The sequence below is a fragment of the Hemitrygon akajei genome, chromosome 13 (genome assembly GCF_048418815.1).
Source record: "Hemitrygon akajei chromosome 13, sHemAka1.3, whole genome shotgun sequence".
Lineage (NCBI taxonomy): Eukaryota > Metazoa > Chordata > Chondrichthyes > Myliobatiformes > Dasyatidae > Hemitrygon > Hemitrygon akajei.
In genome coordinates this window covers 95,809,124-95,826,586 of record NC_133136.1, presented here as the reverse complement: position 1 = coordinate 95,826,586, position 17,463 = coordinate 95,809,124, and the positions used below count along the sequence as shown (strand labels likewise).

Genomic DNA, 17,463 nt, shown 5'->3' with positions numbered 1-17,463 from the left:
TGAAAAACCCTTGAAAGTGAGTCCATTGGTTGTGGGAATAGTTCAAAGATGGGGCAAGTGAAGTTGACTGAGGTCAGAGCTAAAGTAAAAGCAAAAGAGGGGTTATACATAGAATGAAGCCAAAGGCAGTGGCAAGACAGAGGTTGGGAAACTTTTAAAAACTTGCAGAAGGAAACTAAGAAGGTCATTAGGAAGGAAAAAATGGATTATGAAAGGAAGCTGGCAACTGATATCAAAGAATATACTAAAAGCTTTTTTAAGGAGATAAAGGGTAAAAGAGAGTTGAAGATAGATATAGAACCAATAGAAAATGATGCTGGAGATATTGTACTGAGAGACGTTGAGATGTCCGAGGAACTGAATGTGTATTTTGCATCAGCCTTCACAGTGGAAGACATTTGCAGTATACTGGACATTCAAGAGTGTCAGGAAAGTGAAGTAGGGGCAGTGAAAATTATGGCTGAGAAGGTGCTCAGGAAGCTTAATGGTCTGAGGGTGGATAAATCTCCTGGTCCTGATGGAATCCACCCTCCGGTTCTGAAGGAAGTAGCTGAAGAGATTGCGGGGGCATTAACAATGATCTTTCAAGAATCGATAGATTCTGGCATTGTAGCCAGATGACTGGAAAATTGCAAATGTTACTCTGCTATTTAAGAAGGGTGGGAGGCAGCAGAAAGGAAACTATAGACCTGTTAGCCTGACATCAGTGGTTGGAAAGATGTTGGAATCGATAGTTAGGGATTTAAATCGCAGCAAGAGGCGGAGAGGGAAGAGGTAAAAGAAGCTCGGAGAGCTTTTTTTTTAACTGATTGGGGCAAAGAGGCTAGACTGCACAGGCGCATGATGTAGCACGCCAAAGGTTTAAAAAGAAAGACCGCCATATACAGCAGCCATTGTTGGAGTGGACTGAGGTTGAGTGGGTCGGCTTTGGCCCAATCAGGCTTCGGGGAGGTTTGAACGGGGCACAACTATGCAAGCACGTCAGGCAGCGGGAGAATTTAAACAGCGAGCAGAGGCTGAGTACGAGCTTCACTCCAGGTGAGGTAAGGTCAGGTAAGCTCCTTTAATTAATCTAATTAGCTTAGGAGTAGGTAATGGAGGCAGCAGTTAGGGCAGTTGAGTGCTCCGTTTGCAGTATGTAGGAAGTCAGGGCGAGCACAATTGTCCCTGATGACTACACCTGCAAAAGGTGCATCCAGCTGCAGCTCCTGCCAAACCGTGTTAGGGAACTGCAGCTGGAGCTGGATGAACTTCGGATCATTTGGGAGGCAGAGGCAGAAATAGACAGGAGTTTCAGGGAGATAGTCACCCCTAGGAGTCAGGAGACAGGTAGTTGGGTGACTGTCAGGAAAGGGAAGGGGAATAGACAGGAAGAGCAGAGCACCCCTGTGGCCATTCCGATCAACAATAAGTATACCGCTTTGGATACTGCTGGTGGGGATGACCTCTCAGGGACAAGTTAGAGTGGTTGCGTCTCTGGCACCTAGACTGGACCCTCAGCTCAGAAGGGAAGGAGGGAAAAGAGGAGAGCAGTAGTGATAGGGGATTCAATAGTTAGGGAGACAGATAGGAGGTTCTGTGGAAGAGATCGAGAATTCCGGATGGTCTGCTGCCTCCCTGGTGCCAGGGTCCGCGATATCTCGGATCGAGTTCTCAGTATTCTCAAGAGGGAGGGTGAGCAGCCGGATGTCGTGGTCCATGTAGGGACCAATGACGTGGGTAGGAAGAGTGAGGAAGTCCTGAAAGGTGAGTTTAGGGTGCCAGGTGCCAAGTTAAAGGACAGGACCTCCAGGATAGCAATCTCAGGATTGCTACTGGTGCCACGTACAGGTGGGTTTAGAAATAGTAAGATAGTGCAGATCAACACGTGGCTGAAAACATGGTGCAGGAGGGAGGGCTTCAGATTTATAGATAATTGGGCAGTTTTCCAGGGAAGGTGGGACCTGTTCCGGCAGGACGGTTTACATCTGAACTGGAGGGGGACAAATATTTTTGCAGGTAGGTTTGCTAGAGAGGCCCCAGTGGATTTAAACCAGATACGAGTGGGGAGGGGAACCAGAGTGTAGGAACAGATGTATGGGAGAAGGAAGAAAAAGAAGACAGTAAAGTTCTTTGTCCTGTTAAACAGAGAGGAAGAGGTGGAGAATTTCTTAAATGCATTTATTTTAATGCTAGGAGCATTGTAAGAAAGGTGGATGAGCTTAGAGCATGGATTGATACCAGGAAGTATGATGTTGTAGCTATTAGTGAAACATGGTTGCAGGAGGGGTGTGATTGGCAACTAAATATTCCTGGATTTCGTTGCTTCAGGTGTGATAGAATCAGAGGGACAAGAGGAGGAGGTGTTGCGTTGCTTGTCAGAGAAAATATTACAGCGGTGCTTTGGCAGGATAGATTAGAGGGCTCGTCTAGGGAGACTATTTGGGTGGAATTGAGGAATGGGAAAGGTGTAGTAACACTTATAGGGTTGTATTATAGACCAGCTAATGGGGAGCGAGAAATGGAGGAACAAATTTGCAAGGAGGTAGCAGATATTTGTAGTATGCACAGGGTTGTGATTGTGGGAGATTTTAATTTTCCACACATAGACTGGGAAGCCCATACTGTAAAAGGGATGGCTGGTTTGGAGTTTTTGTAAAATGTGTGCAGGATAGTTTTTTGCAGCAATACATAGAGGTACCAACTAGAGAAGGGGCAGTGTTGGATCTTCTGTTAGGGAATGAAATAGGTCAGGTGATGGAGGTATATGCTGGGGAGCACTTCAGGTCCAGTGATTACAATGCCATTAGTTTCAATATAATTATGGAGAAGGATAGGACTGGACCCAGGGTTGAGATTTTTTATTGGAGAAAGGCTAACTTTGAGGAGACACAAAAGGATTTAGAAGGAGTGGATTGGGACAATTTGTTTTATGGGAAGGATGTAATAGAGAAATGGAGGTCATTTAAAGGTGAATTTTGAGGGTGCAGAATCTTTATGTTCCTGTTAGCTTGAAAGGAAAGGCTAAAAGTTTGAGAGAGCTACGGTTTTCAAGGGATACTGGAAACTTGGTTAGGAAAAAGATATCTACAATAAATATAGGCAGCCTGAAGTAAATGAGATGCTTGAGGAATAAAAAGAATGTAAGAAGAATCTTAAGAAATAAATTAGAAAAGCTAAAAGAAGATATGTGGTTGCTTTGGCAAGTAAGGTGAAATTAAATCCAAAGGGTTTTTACAGTTATATTAATAGCAAAAGGATAGTGAGGGATAAAACTGGTCCCTTAGAGAATCAGAGTGGACAGCTATGTGTGGAGCTGAAAGAGATGGGGGAGATTTTGAACAATTTCTTCTCTTCGGTATTCACTAAGGAGAAGGATATTGAATTGTGTAATGTAAGGGAAACAAGTAGGGAAGTTATGGAAACTATGACGATTAAAGAGGAGGAAGTACTGGCGCTTTTAAGGAATATAAATGTGGATAAATCTCCAGATCCTGACAGGATATTCCCTAGGACCTTGAGGGAAGTTAGTGTAGAAATAGCAGGGGCTCTGACAGAAATATTTCAAATGTCATTAGAAACGGGGATGGTGCCAGAGGATTGGCGTATTGCTCATGTGGTTCCATTGTTTAAAAAGGGTTCTAAGAGTAAACCTAGCAATTATAGGCCTGTCAGTTTGACGTCAGTGGTGGGTAAATGTCAGGTTGGAGGCCGGTGACTAGTGGTGTGCCTCAGGGATCTGTACTGGGTCCAATGTTGTTTGTCATATACATTAATGATTTGGATGATGGGGTGGTAAATTGGATTAGTAAGTATGCAGTTGATACTAAGGTAGGTGGCGTTGTGGATAATGAAGTAGGTTTTCAAAGCTTGCAGAGAGATTTAGGCCAGTTAGAAGAGTGGGCTGAACGATGGCAGATGGAGCTAAATGCTGATAAGTGTGAGGTGCTACATTTTGGTAGGAATAATCCAAATAGGACATACGTGGTAAATGGTAGAGCACTGAAGAATGCAGTAGAACAGAGTGATCTAGGAATAATGGTGCATAGTTCCCTGAAGGTGGAATCTCATGTGGATAGGGTGGTGAAGAAATCATTTGGTGTGTTGGCCTTTATAAATCAGAGCATTAAGTATAGGAGTTGGAATGTAATGTTAAAATTGTACAAGGCATTGGTAAGGCTGAATTTGGAGTATTGTGTACAGTTCTGGTCACCGAATTATAGGAAAGATCTCAACAAAATAGAGAGAGTACAGAGAAAATTTACTAGAATGTTACCTGGGTTTCAGCACCTAAATTACAAGGGAAGGTTGAACAAGTTAGGTCTTTATTCTTTGGAGCGTAGAAGGTTGAGGGGGACTTGATAGAGTTATTTAAAATTATGAGGGGGATAGATAGAGTGGACGTGGATAGGCTTTTTCCATTGAAAGTAGGGGAGATTCAAACAAGAAGACATGAGTTGAGAGGTAGGGGGCAAAAGTTTAAGGGTAACACGAGGGGGAATTTCTTTACTCAGTCAGTGGTAGCTGTGTGGAACGAGCTTCCAGTAGGAGTGGTAGAGGCAGGTTCGGTGTTGTCATTTAAAGTAAAATTGGATAGGTATATGAACAGGAAAGGAATGGAGGGTTATGGGCTGAGTGTGGGTCAGTGGGATTAGGTGAGAGTAAGCATTCGGCACGGACTAGAAAGGCCGATATGGCCTGTTTCCATGCTGTAATTGTTATATGGTTATATGAGATTACAGAGTACCTGATAAGACACGCCAAAGGCAGCATGTTTTCCTGAAAGGAAAATCTTGCCTGACTAACCTGCTGTAATTTTTTGAGGAAATTACAAGCAGGGTAGACAAAGGAGATGCAGTGGATTGATGTACTTGGATATTCAGAAGGCCTTTGACAAGATGCCGCACAAGAGACTGCTTATCATGATAAGAGCCCATGGAATTACAGGGAAGTTACTAGCATGGATGGAGCATTGGTTGATCGGCAGAAAACAGAAAGTAGGAATAAAGGGATCTTATTCTGTCTGGCTGCCAGTTACCAGTGGAGTTCCACAGGGGTCGGTGTTGGGACCACTGCTTTTTACAATCTATGTCAATAATTTGGACTATGGGATTAATGGATTTGTGGCTAAATTTGCCGATGATACAAAGATAGGTGGAGGAGCGGATAGTATTGAGGAAACAGAGAGCCTGCAAAGAGACTTAGAAGGTTTAGGGGAATGGGCAAAGAATGGGAAGAAATAAACGGGCAGACTATTATTTAGATGGAGAGAGAATTCAAAACACAAAGATGCAAAGGGACTTGGGAGTCCTTGTGCAGGATACCCTAAAGGTTAACATCCAGGTTGAGTCAGTGGTGAAGAAGGCGAATGCAATGTTGGTATTCATTTCTAGAGATATAGATTACAAGAGCTGGTATGTGATGTTGAGGCTCTATAAGGCACTTGTGAGACCACACGGAGTATTGTGCACAGTTTTGGGCTCCTTATTTTAGGAAGGATATACTGACGTTGGAGAGGAGATTCATGAGAATGATTCCAGGAATGAAAGGGTTACCGTATGAGGAATTTCTGGCAGCTCTTGGAGTTCAGAAGAAGGAGGGGGGATGTTATAGAAACATTCCGAATGTTAAAAGGCCTGAAAAGATCAGATATGGTAAAGTTTTTTCCCATGGTGGACGAGTCTAGGACAAGAGGGCACGACTTCAGGATTGAAGGATGTCCATTTAGAACAGAAATGTGGGGAAATTACTTTAGTCAGAGGGTGGTGAATAATTTATTGGCATGAGTGGCTGTGGAGACCAAGTCACTGGGTGCATTTTAGGCAGAGATAGATATGTTCTTGATTAGCTAGGGCATCAAAGAGTATAGGGAGAAGGCAGGGGAGTTGGGATGACTGGAAGAATTGGATCAGCCATGATTGAATGGCAGAGCAGATTCGATGGGCTGAATGGCCTACTTCTGCTCCTGTATCTTATGGTTATCGCCTTTGGCTCAAAAGCCTGATAGTTGAGGGGATGTAACTGTTCCTGAACCTAGTGGCGAGGCTCCTGTACCTTCTTCCTGATGTCAGCAGTGAGAAGAGAGAATATGCTGGGTGGTGGGAGTCCATGATGATGGATGCTGCTTTGCTGTAACAGTGTTTCATGTCAGTGTGCTCAGTGGAAAGGGAGAGGGGAAGGGCTTTACCCTCGATTGACTGTGCTGTATTGACTACTTTTTGCAGGATGTTCTGTTCAAGGGCTTTGGTATTTCCATATCTGGCTGTGATGCAGCCAGACACATATCCATGGAAGCTTGTCAAAGGTCTAGATACCATGCCAAAAATCTGCCAGCTCATCAGTAAGTAGAGGCATCTGAGCATGGAGTTGAAAGAGATCAGGGAGCTCTTAAATGATTTTTTTGCATTTGCATTTACTCAGGAGAAGGATACAGAATCGATAGAAGTGAGGGAAAGCTGCAGCAAGGTCATAGACCATATATAGATTACCAAGGAGGTGGGGTTAGTGTCTTGAGGCAAATTAGGATGGATAAATTCCCAGAATCTGGAAAGGTGTTCCCTTGGACCTTGTGAGAGGCTAGTTCAGAAATTACAGGGCCCTAGCAGAGATATTTAAAACGTCCTTAGCAACAGATGAGGTGGCAGAATGTTGGGGGATAGCGACTGCTATTCTGATGTTTAAGAAAGGCTTTAAGAAGAAGCCAGAAAATTACAGGCAGGTGAGTCTGACATCAGCTGTGGGAAAGTTATTGGAAGGTATTCTAAGGGACTGGATATACATATAAGTATTTGGACAGGCAGGGACCCATTAAAGATAGTCAACATGGCTTTGCGTGTGGCAGGACATGCTTAATCAATCTTACTGTGCTTTTGAGAAAGTTACAAGGAAAGTTGTTGAAGGCAATGATGTTGTGTATGTGGTCTAGAGCATGGCATTTGGTAAGATCCTGCATGGAAGGTTAGTCAAGAAGGTTCAGTCACCTGGTGGTAAATTCGATTAGATATTAGTTTTGCGGGAAAAGCCAGGGAATGGTATAGATAGTTGCTTCCTTGACTGGAGGCCTATGATTAGTGGTGTGCCACGGGGATCGGTGTTATCAATGATAACAATGTGGTTAATTGGATTAGCAAATTTGTGGATGACACCAAGATTGAAGGTGTAATTGAAAGCACAGAAGGCTACCAGAGTTTGTAGCGGGATCTGGACCAGCCGGAAAAATGGCAGATAGAATTTAATGCAGACAATTGTGAGGTTTACATTTTGGGTGGACAAACCAGGGTAGATCTTACACAGTGCGTGGCAAGGGATTGAGGAGTGCAGTAGAGCAGAGGGATCTGAGAATGCCAATTCATAATTCATTGAAAGTGGTGTCACAGGTAGATAGGGTTGTAATTGGCCTTTATAAATCTAAGTATTGAGTTCAGGAGATAGGAGGTTATGTTGAAGTTGTATGAGATATTGGTGAGGCCTAATTTGGAGTATTGTGTGCAGTTCTGGTCTCTTACCTATAGGAAAGATATAAATAAGATTGAAAGAGTGCAGAGAAAATCTACAATGTTGCTGGGACTTGAGGACCTATGTTATAGGGAAAAGTTGAATAGATTAGGACATTATTATTCCATAGAGTGTAGGGAGATGAGAGATGTGATACAGGTGTACAAAAAGACATAGCCAGGGTAAGTGCAAGCAAGCTTTTTCCACTGAGGTTGGGTAAGACAATAACTAAAGGTCATGGGTTAAGTGCGAAAGGTGAAACATTTAAGGGGAACATAAGGGGGATCTTCTTCACTCAAAGGGTGTTGGTGTGGAATGAGCTGACAGCTGAAATGGTGGTTTCAGTTTTGGTTTCAACACTTGAGAAATTATAGATAGGCACATGGATGGCAGAGGTATGGAACTCTATGGTGTAGGTGCAGGTTGATGTGTCTTGGTATATTATTATTTTGGCCTGGATTAGATGTGATGTAGTGCTCTATGACTCTTATAACCTGGATAACATCAACTGGGAATACTAGACAGATTCAACATAGTATTGAAAAGGGAATGAAAAACTGCAATTGTCTGAATGTGTATCATTGAGTATATTTAAAGTGGAGGTTGATGTTTTCTTGATTAGTAAGAGCATTAAATATTACTGGGAGCCGGCAGGAGGTTGAGCGTGATAATAAATCATCCAAGATGGAATAGTGGAGTAGATTTGAATAGGTTGAATAGCTTCATTCTGCTCCTATGTCATACGGTGTTATGTCTACTTAAAGACATAGAAAAAGATAAATCAAGAGAAATAATCTCCAGAAAAGATCGATTGAGAAAAAGCAAAATACAGCAGAAAGTGGACCATCTCCAACGGGATCCCACCACCAAGCACATCTTCCCCTCCCCCTGCAGGATCTCCAATGGGATCCCACCACCAAGCACATCTTCCCCTCCCCCTGCAGGATCTCCAACGGGATCCCACCACCAAGCACATCTTCCCCTCCCCCTGCAGGATCTCCAATGGGATCCCACCACCAAGCACATCTTCCCCTCCCCTGCAGGATCTCCAACGGGATCCCACCAGCAAGCACATCTTCCCCTCCCCCTGCAGGATCTCCAATGGGATCCCACCACCAAGCACATCTTCCCCTCCCCCTGCAGGATCTCCAACGGGATCCCACCAGCAAGCACATCTTCCCCTCCCCCTGCAGGATCTCCAACGGGATCCCACCAGCAAGCACATCTTCCCCTCCCCCTGCAGGATCTCCAATGGGATCCCACCACCAAGCACATCTTCCCCTCCCACACATTTTCTGCTTTCAGCAGGGATCGCTCCCTTTTCCATTCATCCCTGCCCACTGATTTCCCTCCTGGCACTTAGCCTTTCAAGTGGAGCAAGTGCTATCAACTGCCCCTACACCTCCTCCCTCACTACCATTATAGGCCCCAAACAGTCCTTCCAGCTGAGGTGAAACCACCTGTGAGTCTGTGGGGGTCACTTACTGTGTTTGGTTCTCCCAGTGTAGCCTCCTGTATTTCAGTGCGACCCGTGAAGACTGTGTGTAGATTGGGAGACTGCTTCGCTGAGCACCTATGCTCCATCTGCCAGAACAAACGGGATCTCCCAGTGGCCACCCATTTTAATTCCACTTCCCATTCCCATTCTGAAATGTTAATCCATAGCTTCCCCTACTGTTGCGATGAGGCCACATTCAGGTTGGAGAAGTAACACCATATATTCCATCTGGATAGTCTCCAATCTGATGGCATGAACATCAATTTCTTGAACTTCTGGTAATGCCCCCCCACCTTCACCATTCCCATTTCCCTCTCTCCTTACCTTCCCATCAACTCCCTCTGGTGCTCTACTCCCTTTACTATCTTCTATAGCCTTCTGACTTCTCCTGTCAGATTTCCCCTTCTCCAGCCCTGTATCTCTTTCACCAATTGACTTTTCAACTCTTTACTTCATTCCTCCCCAGCTTCACCTGTGTTTCTTCCTTTCTAATTCTTCTAATTCTGACTCCTCATCAGTTTTTCTCCAGTTCTGATGAAGGGTCTTGGCCGAAACATTGACTGTTTCCATAGATGCTGCCTGGCCTACTGAGTCCCTCCAGCACTTTGTGTGTGATACTTTGCATCCCCTTTACTCTTTACAAGCAGATGGTATTTTTTTAAGAGATACAGAATAAAATAGGCTCTACTGGCTCCTTGAGCCAAGCTGCCCAGTAAAACCCTATAACCCCCAATTTAACCCTAACCTAATCATGGGACAATTTACAACGATCAATGAACTTACTAACCAGTTGGAGGAAACCAGAGCACCCGGAGAAATCACACAAATTTCAGGGGGAGGACGTACAGGCTCCTTACAGCTGACCTCGGAATTGATCTTTGAATCTGACACGCCAGCTTTAATACTACCATGCTAATCACTATGTTGCCGTGGTGCTCGAACTGACCAAGTCCCAAACTCAGTTTGTTCAGTGTTAATCAGCTTTCTTCTGTGTCTCAAATCAACTACGTCAGAGCCGAGACATGTGCTGTGAATATTTTGCACTAATTCAAGTGTCAGGTATCACTGTATGTGTGAATGAAAAAAATTGTGCCTGTTTAATTCTACCTAATCCATTAGCTGCAATTAAGCTATTAAAATTATATTATACTTCATATTTATGTGTATTCAAATATAAATTCAAAAGGACTCAAATCAACATGGGATGAACATCTGCAAGGGAATATATGATCCAAGCAAATCCTGAAACAACTTAGCAACTGATTAATTGTGACATGGTTCTGTATTTCAGGTGTTCTTCCAATGGTGTTATAGCAGATGGAAGGCAAGATTCTCAAAACAACTCACTTCCCAGATGTGGATTACTGCACCAGTTTTAAGGATTGGAATAATAAAGTCTGCTCATAGACATGCACATTGCCGAGTACTAGCCAGTATACTCCAAATATTATCTTAAATGATACAGCTCTCTTTATACTTGGATGTCACAGTTGTCAGTAATACCAGGTTTGTTTAGCAAAATTGTTGTTTCTGAAAGTAATTGAATTTGAATGATAAGTAACTGAAAACCTTTAAACCTGTAATCAAAGCACACTGATACAGCTTTGTCCACTTACAGGGGCAATTTCTCCTCTAATCTCCCCTCTGCATTTTATATTGTTTAATTTTAATAAATTGCAACATTTTTATGCTTGTTATACAGCAAATTACCTGAGGTAGTGGCCTAAAGTATATTTTACACAATACAAATGGTTCAATACTAAATGGAGCTTACTTATCTTTCTCACTCCAAACTGGTAATGCAAGTGCAATTGATGCTATTTCAAAAGAAGCTGGATTTGCAGTGGTATCTCTTTTTGAAATTCAATTTTCCCAGGCTAAACAAACAAACTTTATGAACCCAGATGAATGTTACATAATGTTGTGTAACATTATGAATGTTACATCATTGTATTGATCTTGTAATTAGAGATTTAAAATGTATTTTGCATACATAATGCTAACCTTACAGTTGTGTTATACTTAACACAAGTTAAAAATTCTAATCAATACATATAGAAAGAAAATGTAAGTAAGTTTTGTTATCCTTTCACAAATCTCTTGAAGTCCAAATTTATAATTTATAAAACAAATTACTAGCAGCAAGATCTTTAGAGTTTTTACTAAGTTTTGTAATGTTTGTAATATAAAGTGGGAAAATCAAATTCCAAATAGTCAAAGGTTTCTAGTTGCCAATGCTAGTTCCTTTTAGTGTATTGCCATTATTCTTCTCCGATTCTAATTCAGATTGCCTGTCTTTGCCTTTCCAGCTCGCCAATCTTGAGATCAGTCTAATAGCACATCACAATTATGGAAATCATAAAGCCACAACACAGACACTCACAGGACCACATGAACAATCACAGAAACTTTAACTGAATGAACTGCAAAGCTAACTACAAACTCTGAAATGCTATAGCAAAATGAACCCACTAAATGGATGGTACCTTCAAAATGATCATGCCCATTTTCTTCAGGAATTCTTTCAATTTGGGTTTCAACAGATTCATCCCAGATTGGCCTCACATCAAACTGGTCTTCAGGAAGAGGTTGCTGTATTTCACTGGGCTGCTCAGTTTCTATAACAGAACTATCTACAGCACTGCTATCATCATCTGATAGCACTTCCTGTTCTCGCTCTTCCTCTGTCAGGCGATCCACCAATTTTGAAGCCTCATCACTTATCTCTTCAAAAAATTCAATTGAGTGTTTATAAAGTTCAAAGAATGTATCCCTACTGCCTTTAGTAAAACTAGTAGCAGCTTGTGGACTATGGCTAGCTTTGGTTTTCACTGGAAGCCTTGACTGGAATGATTTTGATCTAGAATGTTCTGATGTTTCTGATCCTGTGGAAAAATGAGATAGCAGTTCTTTTGCATCAGGTTCAGTATCATAGCTCCGTCCCTTATTCAGAAGTTTACTTTTTATCTCAACAGAATTAATAGCATCTGACTCAGACTTGCTCCGTGGTTCCTGTCTCACTGGCAACCTAGATTTAACCTCATGGGTTCGAATAGTCTCTGAAGTCTTTTTTGCATCTGGTAGCACTGATGAAGAATAGTGATCTATTCTGTGTGCAACAGCCTTAATCGGAATTCTAGATTTTGATTTTACTAAATCATCTGCAGATCCTTCCTGTGTACTTGCAGGGGATGAACGAGAAGATGAAGATGTCTTATCCTCGGTTGTAGCTGGTGCACGTGGTATTGCAGTTACAATTGCAGTATGCCTGACAGGAAGCTTTGATTTTGCCTCTGTTTGAGTTTGTTGAATAGCTGCAGTAGGAATTTCAATAACTGAACGCTGCTCTTCAGGCGATGAGTCTGATGAATCATCACCACTCTTTATAGCCTGCTGTGAAGAAATGGTCTGGGTCACTGTAGAAAAGTCTGACTGGACATTATTTGTTGATGTCTCAGGAGTAGCTAAATCCACCTCATCATCAAATTGGAAAGGTTTTACTTCGGCCACTTCAGGCATAGCAGGGTCTTTCTTTGATGTTTTGGTGGATGCAGAGATGCCCATTTTGATTGGAATTCTTGATTTTTGTTCATTTTTTGTGGCTAATTGTTCATCAGTGCAACTTAACTCTGCTGTGGATTGAAAACTTGAGTTGATTGTAGGTGGTGAATCTGATAATGAACCATATTGTATCTCAGTCTGAGATTGGATAGGTAATCTATCAGGTGAGGACTCAGTTTCAAGAGATGTCACCTCATCCTCAGTTCCCTCCATTTTTGATGCTTCTATTAAAGTCTCAGTATTCTGATTTTCTCCAATTTGGAAAAAATGGAAGCCGTCATCTCCGTAGTTCCTTTTGCTCATATCAATAGCACCACTTCTGGTCATTTCAAATAATTTTCCCTCTTGAAAAAGAAATGGGTTTTGTTCATTGGTTGGTGTACCATCCTCAGTTGGTGTTCTTGCTGGTGTGGTGTCGGGAGTTGTACCACGAGATAGTCTGTCGACCATTAGGCCAAATATTTTCTGCTCTTCCTCTTTAAGGCGAGCTGCAAATATCTCATCATCTTCTCTTATTGTATTCCAAGTGTCAAGATCAGCCTCAGTTTTAGTTATTATTATTTTGCTTAGTTGTCCTTCAGCTTCTTGCCCTGAGAATATGTCATGCAATGTGGATTCATCAGTTGGAGCTGCTTTATACTCTGAACAATCAACTACAGCTGATGCTTTTACTTCTGCATTTACCTCCTGGCCCTGTTGCTCTTGGTCATATGGTTTTGCTTTATATTCTTCAGATTTGCTGTCCATCCACAGCTCATCTCGTTTTTCTGCCGCTTGGTCAAGGCGTTGAACATCCTCCTCAGTTAGAATATCATACTCTTGTATTTCAGGCATGAAATGTGATGCCTCTGAAGAAACAGGCTCTTCAATGGACTTTCCAGTGGCTGTGGAAGAATGATGAATTTTAACAGTTGCATTAACATCAGGCACTACACAATCTTTGTTCGTGCTTCTGTTGTTCATTGTTAAGTCCATTCCATTATCACCTTCAGCTGTTTGTTCACTTGATTCTTTTTCATGATCTATTATCTTAAAGGTATACTTTTTGCCCATTATAGGAGGAAATTCTGCATCTTCAGGGCTAGAACCTGGGCAGAGCGGAGATGCAGGTTCAACTCGAATAACTGGCTCCACAAGCAGTCCACTTCCAACCTCTTTGCTTAGCTGAGTCAGATCTGGCTCACTTTCTGAAGAGGAGGAGCTCTTTCTATGTTCAGCATGAGATATGAATATAACTTCGGTTTCTTCTACATTGGTTATTACAGGGGGTGGAGACATATCAGAAAGTCTCTGTTCCTTTTTACCTTCACGTTTTAATCTAGCATCCTCTTCTAGTTCATCAAATGTTTTAATTTTGGCTGCCATTTTAAACATCTCCTCTTCTGGTGTAAATCTTTTCTTTGATTCACTGTCTGGGGAATCATCATCAATTTCCTCTTGGATTTCAGGAATAACAATTGGCTTCTCAGCAACTGATAATATATGTGTGTCAGGGGTTTTAGGTGTGACTTCATAACTGATCTCCTCAGAACTTGGAGTTTCAGGTGAAAGAGGGCTCTTTCCTGAACTTTCCATTTGAGAGATTTGGTCCAAACTATCTTCCTCTGCACTTCCATCAGGTGACAAAAGTTTCCTTGCTTCTCTATTTATGGGTCCGTCTCCCTGTATGTCTCTGAAAATTCTACTCCTGGCAGATGTGGCATCCAAAGGAATATCCATTCTTTCATTTTTTTTCTCAGTGACTACAATGGAAGCTACTTTTTCACTCTTCTGTGCCACGGAAATTGCTGTACTTAACTTCTGCTCCACAGGGCTACTCTCAAGAGAATCTGGACATGGTGATTCTTTGATAGGGCTTGGCTCAAGTGAATCTGGGGATTTGTGTGAAGTTGTATCAATATCATCCTGTGTGGGACTACCTTCTAGAGAATCTTTATGGCTGATCATAGATTCATCTGCCATAGGACTAAGAGTATCAGCATCAAGTGAAACTCCAGTTAGACACAAATCTAACAGTTGACTTCTTGCTATGCCCTCTGGTGAAACTGAAGTTACAACTGGTGAAGCACTGTTTTGATCCTTTGCTTTATCTGAAATATCTGGGGCTAATGATTCTACAGAAACGTCATCATCCTTGCCTTTGGATCTACTCTCCAGAGAAACATCATGAACATCATAAAGAGACAAAGATTCTGGTTCTTCCTGGATAAAAGCATCCTTTTCACTTGTATCATCTGCAGCTTTAAGGACAGAGACAGATTCACTTGTGGTTTGCTCATCCACTTCATCTAAGAGAGATGTGGCTTGAGTTACTTCTGTCAATTGCAATTCATCATAATCTACACAACCAGAATCTACAGTTATCTCTGTATCGGTGGCATCTAAAGATTCCTTTGTTACCTTTACTTCAGTAATTGCATCAGTTGAGACTATATTTTCATGTTGTGCAGAAGCTGTTTTTTTCTCAAAGCTCTGGTCCCCACTGTCTATTCTGACAGCATTTCCAGCATCTTGTGTTTCTGATGTTTCCTGATCACTTTTCTTTGGTGAAAGGGAGAAACTTTCAGGGCTTGTTTCAGGCGTCTCCGCAAGTCCTTCATGTTTGTAACTCTCCTCTGAACTAATCTGAGGAGTACCATCACCTAAGCTAAAACTTGGGGAGTCAGCAATGCCTTCATGTTTTAGGCTTTCAGAGCTGTCATCAAGGGCACCATTTTGTAAAGTTATATCTGGTGTAAGTTCATCTTTCACATAATCTGGTGGAAAACTAATATTCAGATCTTGGTGAACTGGGCTTGTAACTACCTGTTCAAGGTAAAGTTCAGCATCTGGTGTATCTGATTTTTTCCTAAATTGCTGATATTTGTCATTATCTTCTAACTCCTCTTTAATAACATCGGTGAAATCAGTGGATGTCTTCCTGTCTGGACTGATCTGTAAATCACTAGTCACCATTATTCTACTGCTATGAGTTTCACTTTGTTTTTCATGGTCTTCAGTAAAAACGGATTCAGAGCTTTCTAATGCTTCAGAAGTAGCATCATATTTGTCAATTGTGAGTACCTTCTTATCTTTGCATGATGCTATCCTTTTCCTTTCTCTACCAATTTCCTTTGTGCCTTGTGAAATTGCACTTATTGCTGCTATTCCATTGTAATCTCCGTGTAATGCATCTTGTGAAAGCACTTGTGACTGAACTTTCCTTGATGAAAGCTCTACGTTATCTGCTTTTTCTTTGCCGGCTTTAAGGGGAGGTAAATTTTGTTGATGTTCTTTTTCTATACATGCATCTGTTTTTTTTAATTCTTCCAAAGGTTGTTTTTCTGCTTCTGAAACATCAGATGAGTGTTGAAAAAGTCGAGTCATCTTCTTAGATGGATCTTGTCCTGACTGAAATGCTTTCATCAGTTCACGCACTGACATTGTTTCTTCGAGCCTTTCTGTAACAGCAGAAGCAGAAGCAGAAGCAGGAGTCTCTTTGGAAGTAACTTGTTTAATGAAAATTTCTTCCCTTACCACAGACTTGGCTTGTTCCCTTTGTCCTTTCTCAGCTTCCACACGCTTCTGAAGAGCTTTGACCTTCTCTTTTATAGAACCAATGGGAGTCTCTTCTACCAGAGGTGAGGTAGATTCTGCAGCACTTGGAGGCACCAATGTCATTTCTTCTTTGGTGGATTCAGCACAAATATCCTGCTGCACGTTTCTATCCTCAGTCTCAGTTTCTGTAGTTGGGACCTGAAATGCAGGGTCCTTAAAACAGACTGTAGTGTTTTCTGCCTTGAATCTCTGAAATACTGGTTTTACCTTTCCCATATCAAACTTACTTTGGTCTTTTGCTTTGTGTGACACTTCATGTTCTTTAAGATCCACCGAGTTTGAAGGTTTGGAGATCATCTGCTCTGTTTCTTTTTTAGAATCTTTGGTTATATATGTTGCATCAAATCTTTCTTGGACAATATCCATTTGGCAGGTGGCTGAAGGTTTTGTTGCTACCTGGTTTAAATATGTATCCATGTCAGTTTCTAAATAGCCCAGCATTCCACTCATGTCTTTTGCAACTTTTTCAACAGGCCCTCTATCAATCCGGTGTTCCACAAACGGAGCTTCATAGACCTTTGCTGGTACTTCTCGTTTAACTTCTTCTATCTCTTCATCGCTGATAATAACCCAGTTTTCTTCTAGTTTTTCACTTCTTATAGTACCCAAGGTTTCTTGTATGGATTCTTCACCTATATATGTTCCACTTCTTAAAATCTCACTCACTTTTTCCAAGTCTTCTTTCACTTTCTCTACAATCTCAAATGGCTCACCTGGTTCATCTTCTGCAACCTTTGCTAATTCTTTTACCTCAATGGGGCTTCCTTTACTTCCTGCTGTTGAGTCTGTTTTTAAAATTTTGGTCACCTTGATTAAATCTTGTTTCATTTCAGATACATCTGAAAGCAAGTCTGGGCTTGCCAGCACAGGGACATCGTGGACAAGGTGTGATTTTATGGCTGAAGAAATCTCAGTAGTTTCAGTCTCCTCCTCTTCATCTTTAAATGTTTCAATTTTTACAAATGGGATTCAAGAAACAGAAATTGGAAAATGTAATTGTGGTGACACATTACAGATGCTGAAGGGATGGGTCAAAATAAGAAATGAATTTTTGAATGATGGGTGGGTCTTCAGAAGGTCTGCAGGTGGGTACAATTATGAAGCAAAGCCAACTCAAAATTGGGAAAAAAACAGGCAGGAAATAACTTGCTTTATTTTCACCACAACACATCCACACCACGTACCAAAGCAACAACAAATTGAATTAACCAAGATACCAACAAATTAACAAACTGAAATAAATAGGAGCAGTGGATTCGCACAGAGATAGGCATCTCAAGATTGTTTAAATGTAACAGATTCATGTCTAAAGAAAAAAAGGTCAGAAACCACAG

The 17,463-nt window shown here is 41.6% G+C and overlaps 1 protein-coding gene across 24 annotated transcripts in view; it reads right to left on the bottom strand.

The window, feature by feature from the left end:
- Nucleotides 1–17,463, bottom strand: part of ank2b (ankyrin 2b, neuronal) — an 874,534-nt gene that overhangs the window by 60,523 nt on the left and 796,548 nt on the right. For 23 of the 24 annotated variants that reach the window (XM_073065114.1, XM_073065112.1, XM_073065128.1 and 20 more), the window contains one exon: nucleotides 11,458–17,067. The exons of the other annotated variant lie outside the window; for it this stretch is intronic. In XM_073065114.1, coding sequence (XP_072921215.1) covers nucleotides 11,458–17,067 — 5,610 coding nt within the window. The remainder of the gene's footprint in view (nucleotides 1–11,457; nucleotides 17,068–17,463) is intronic. 24 annotated transcript variants of the gene reach the window in all.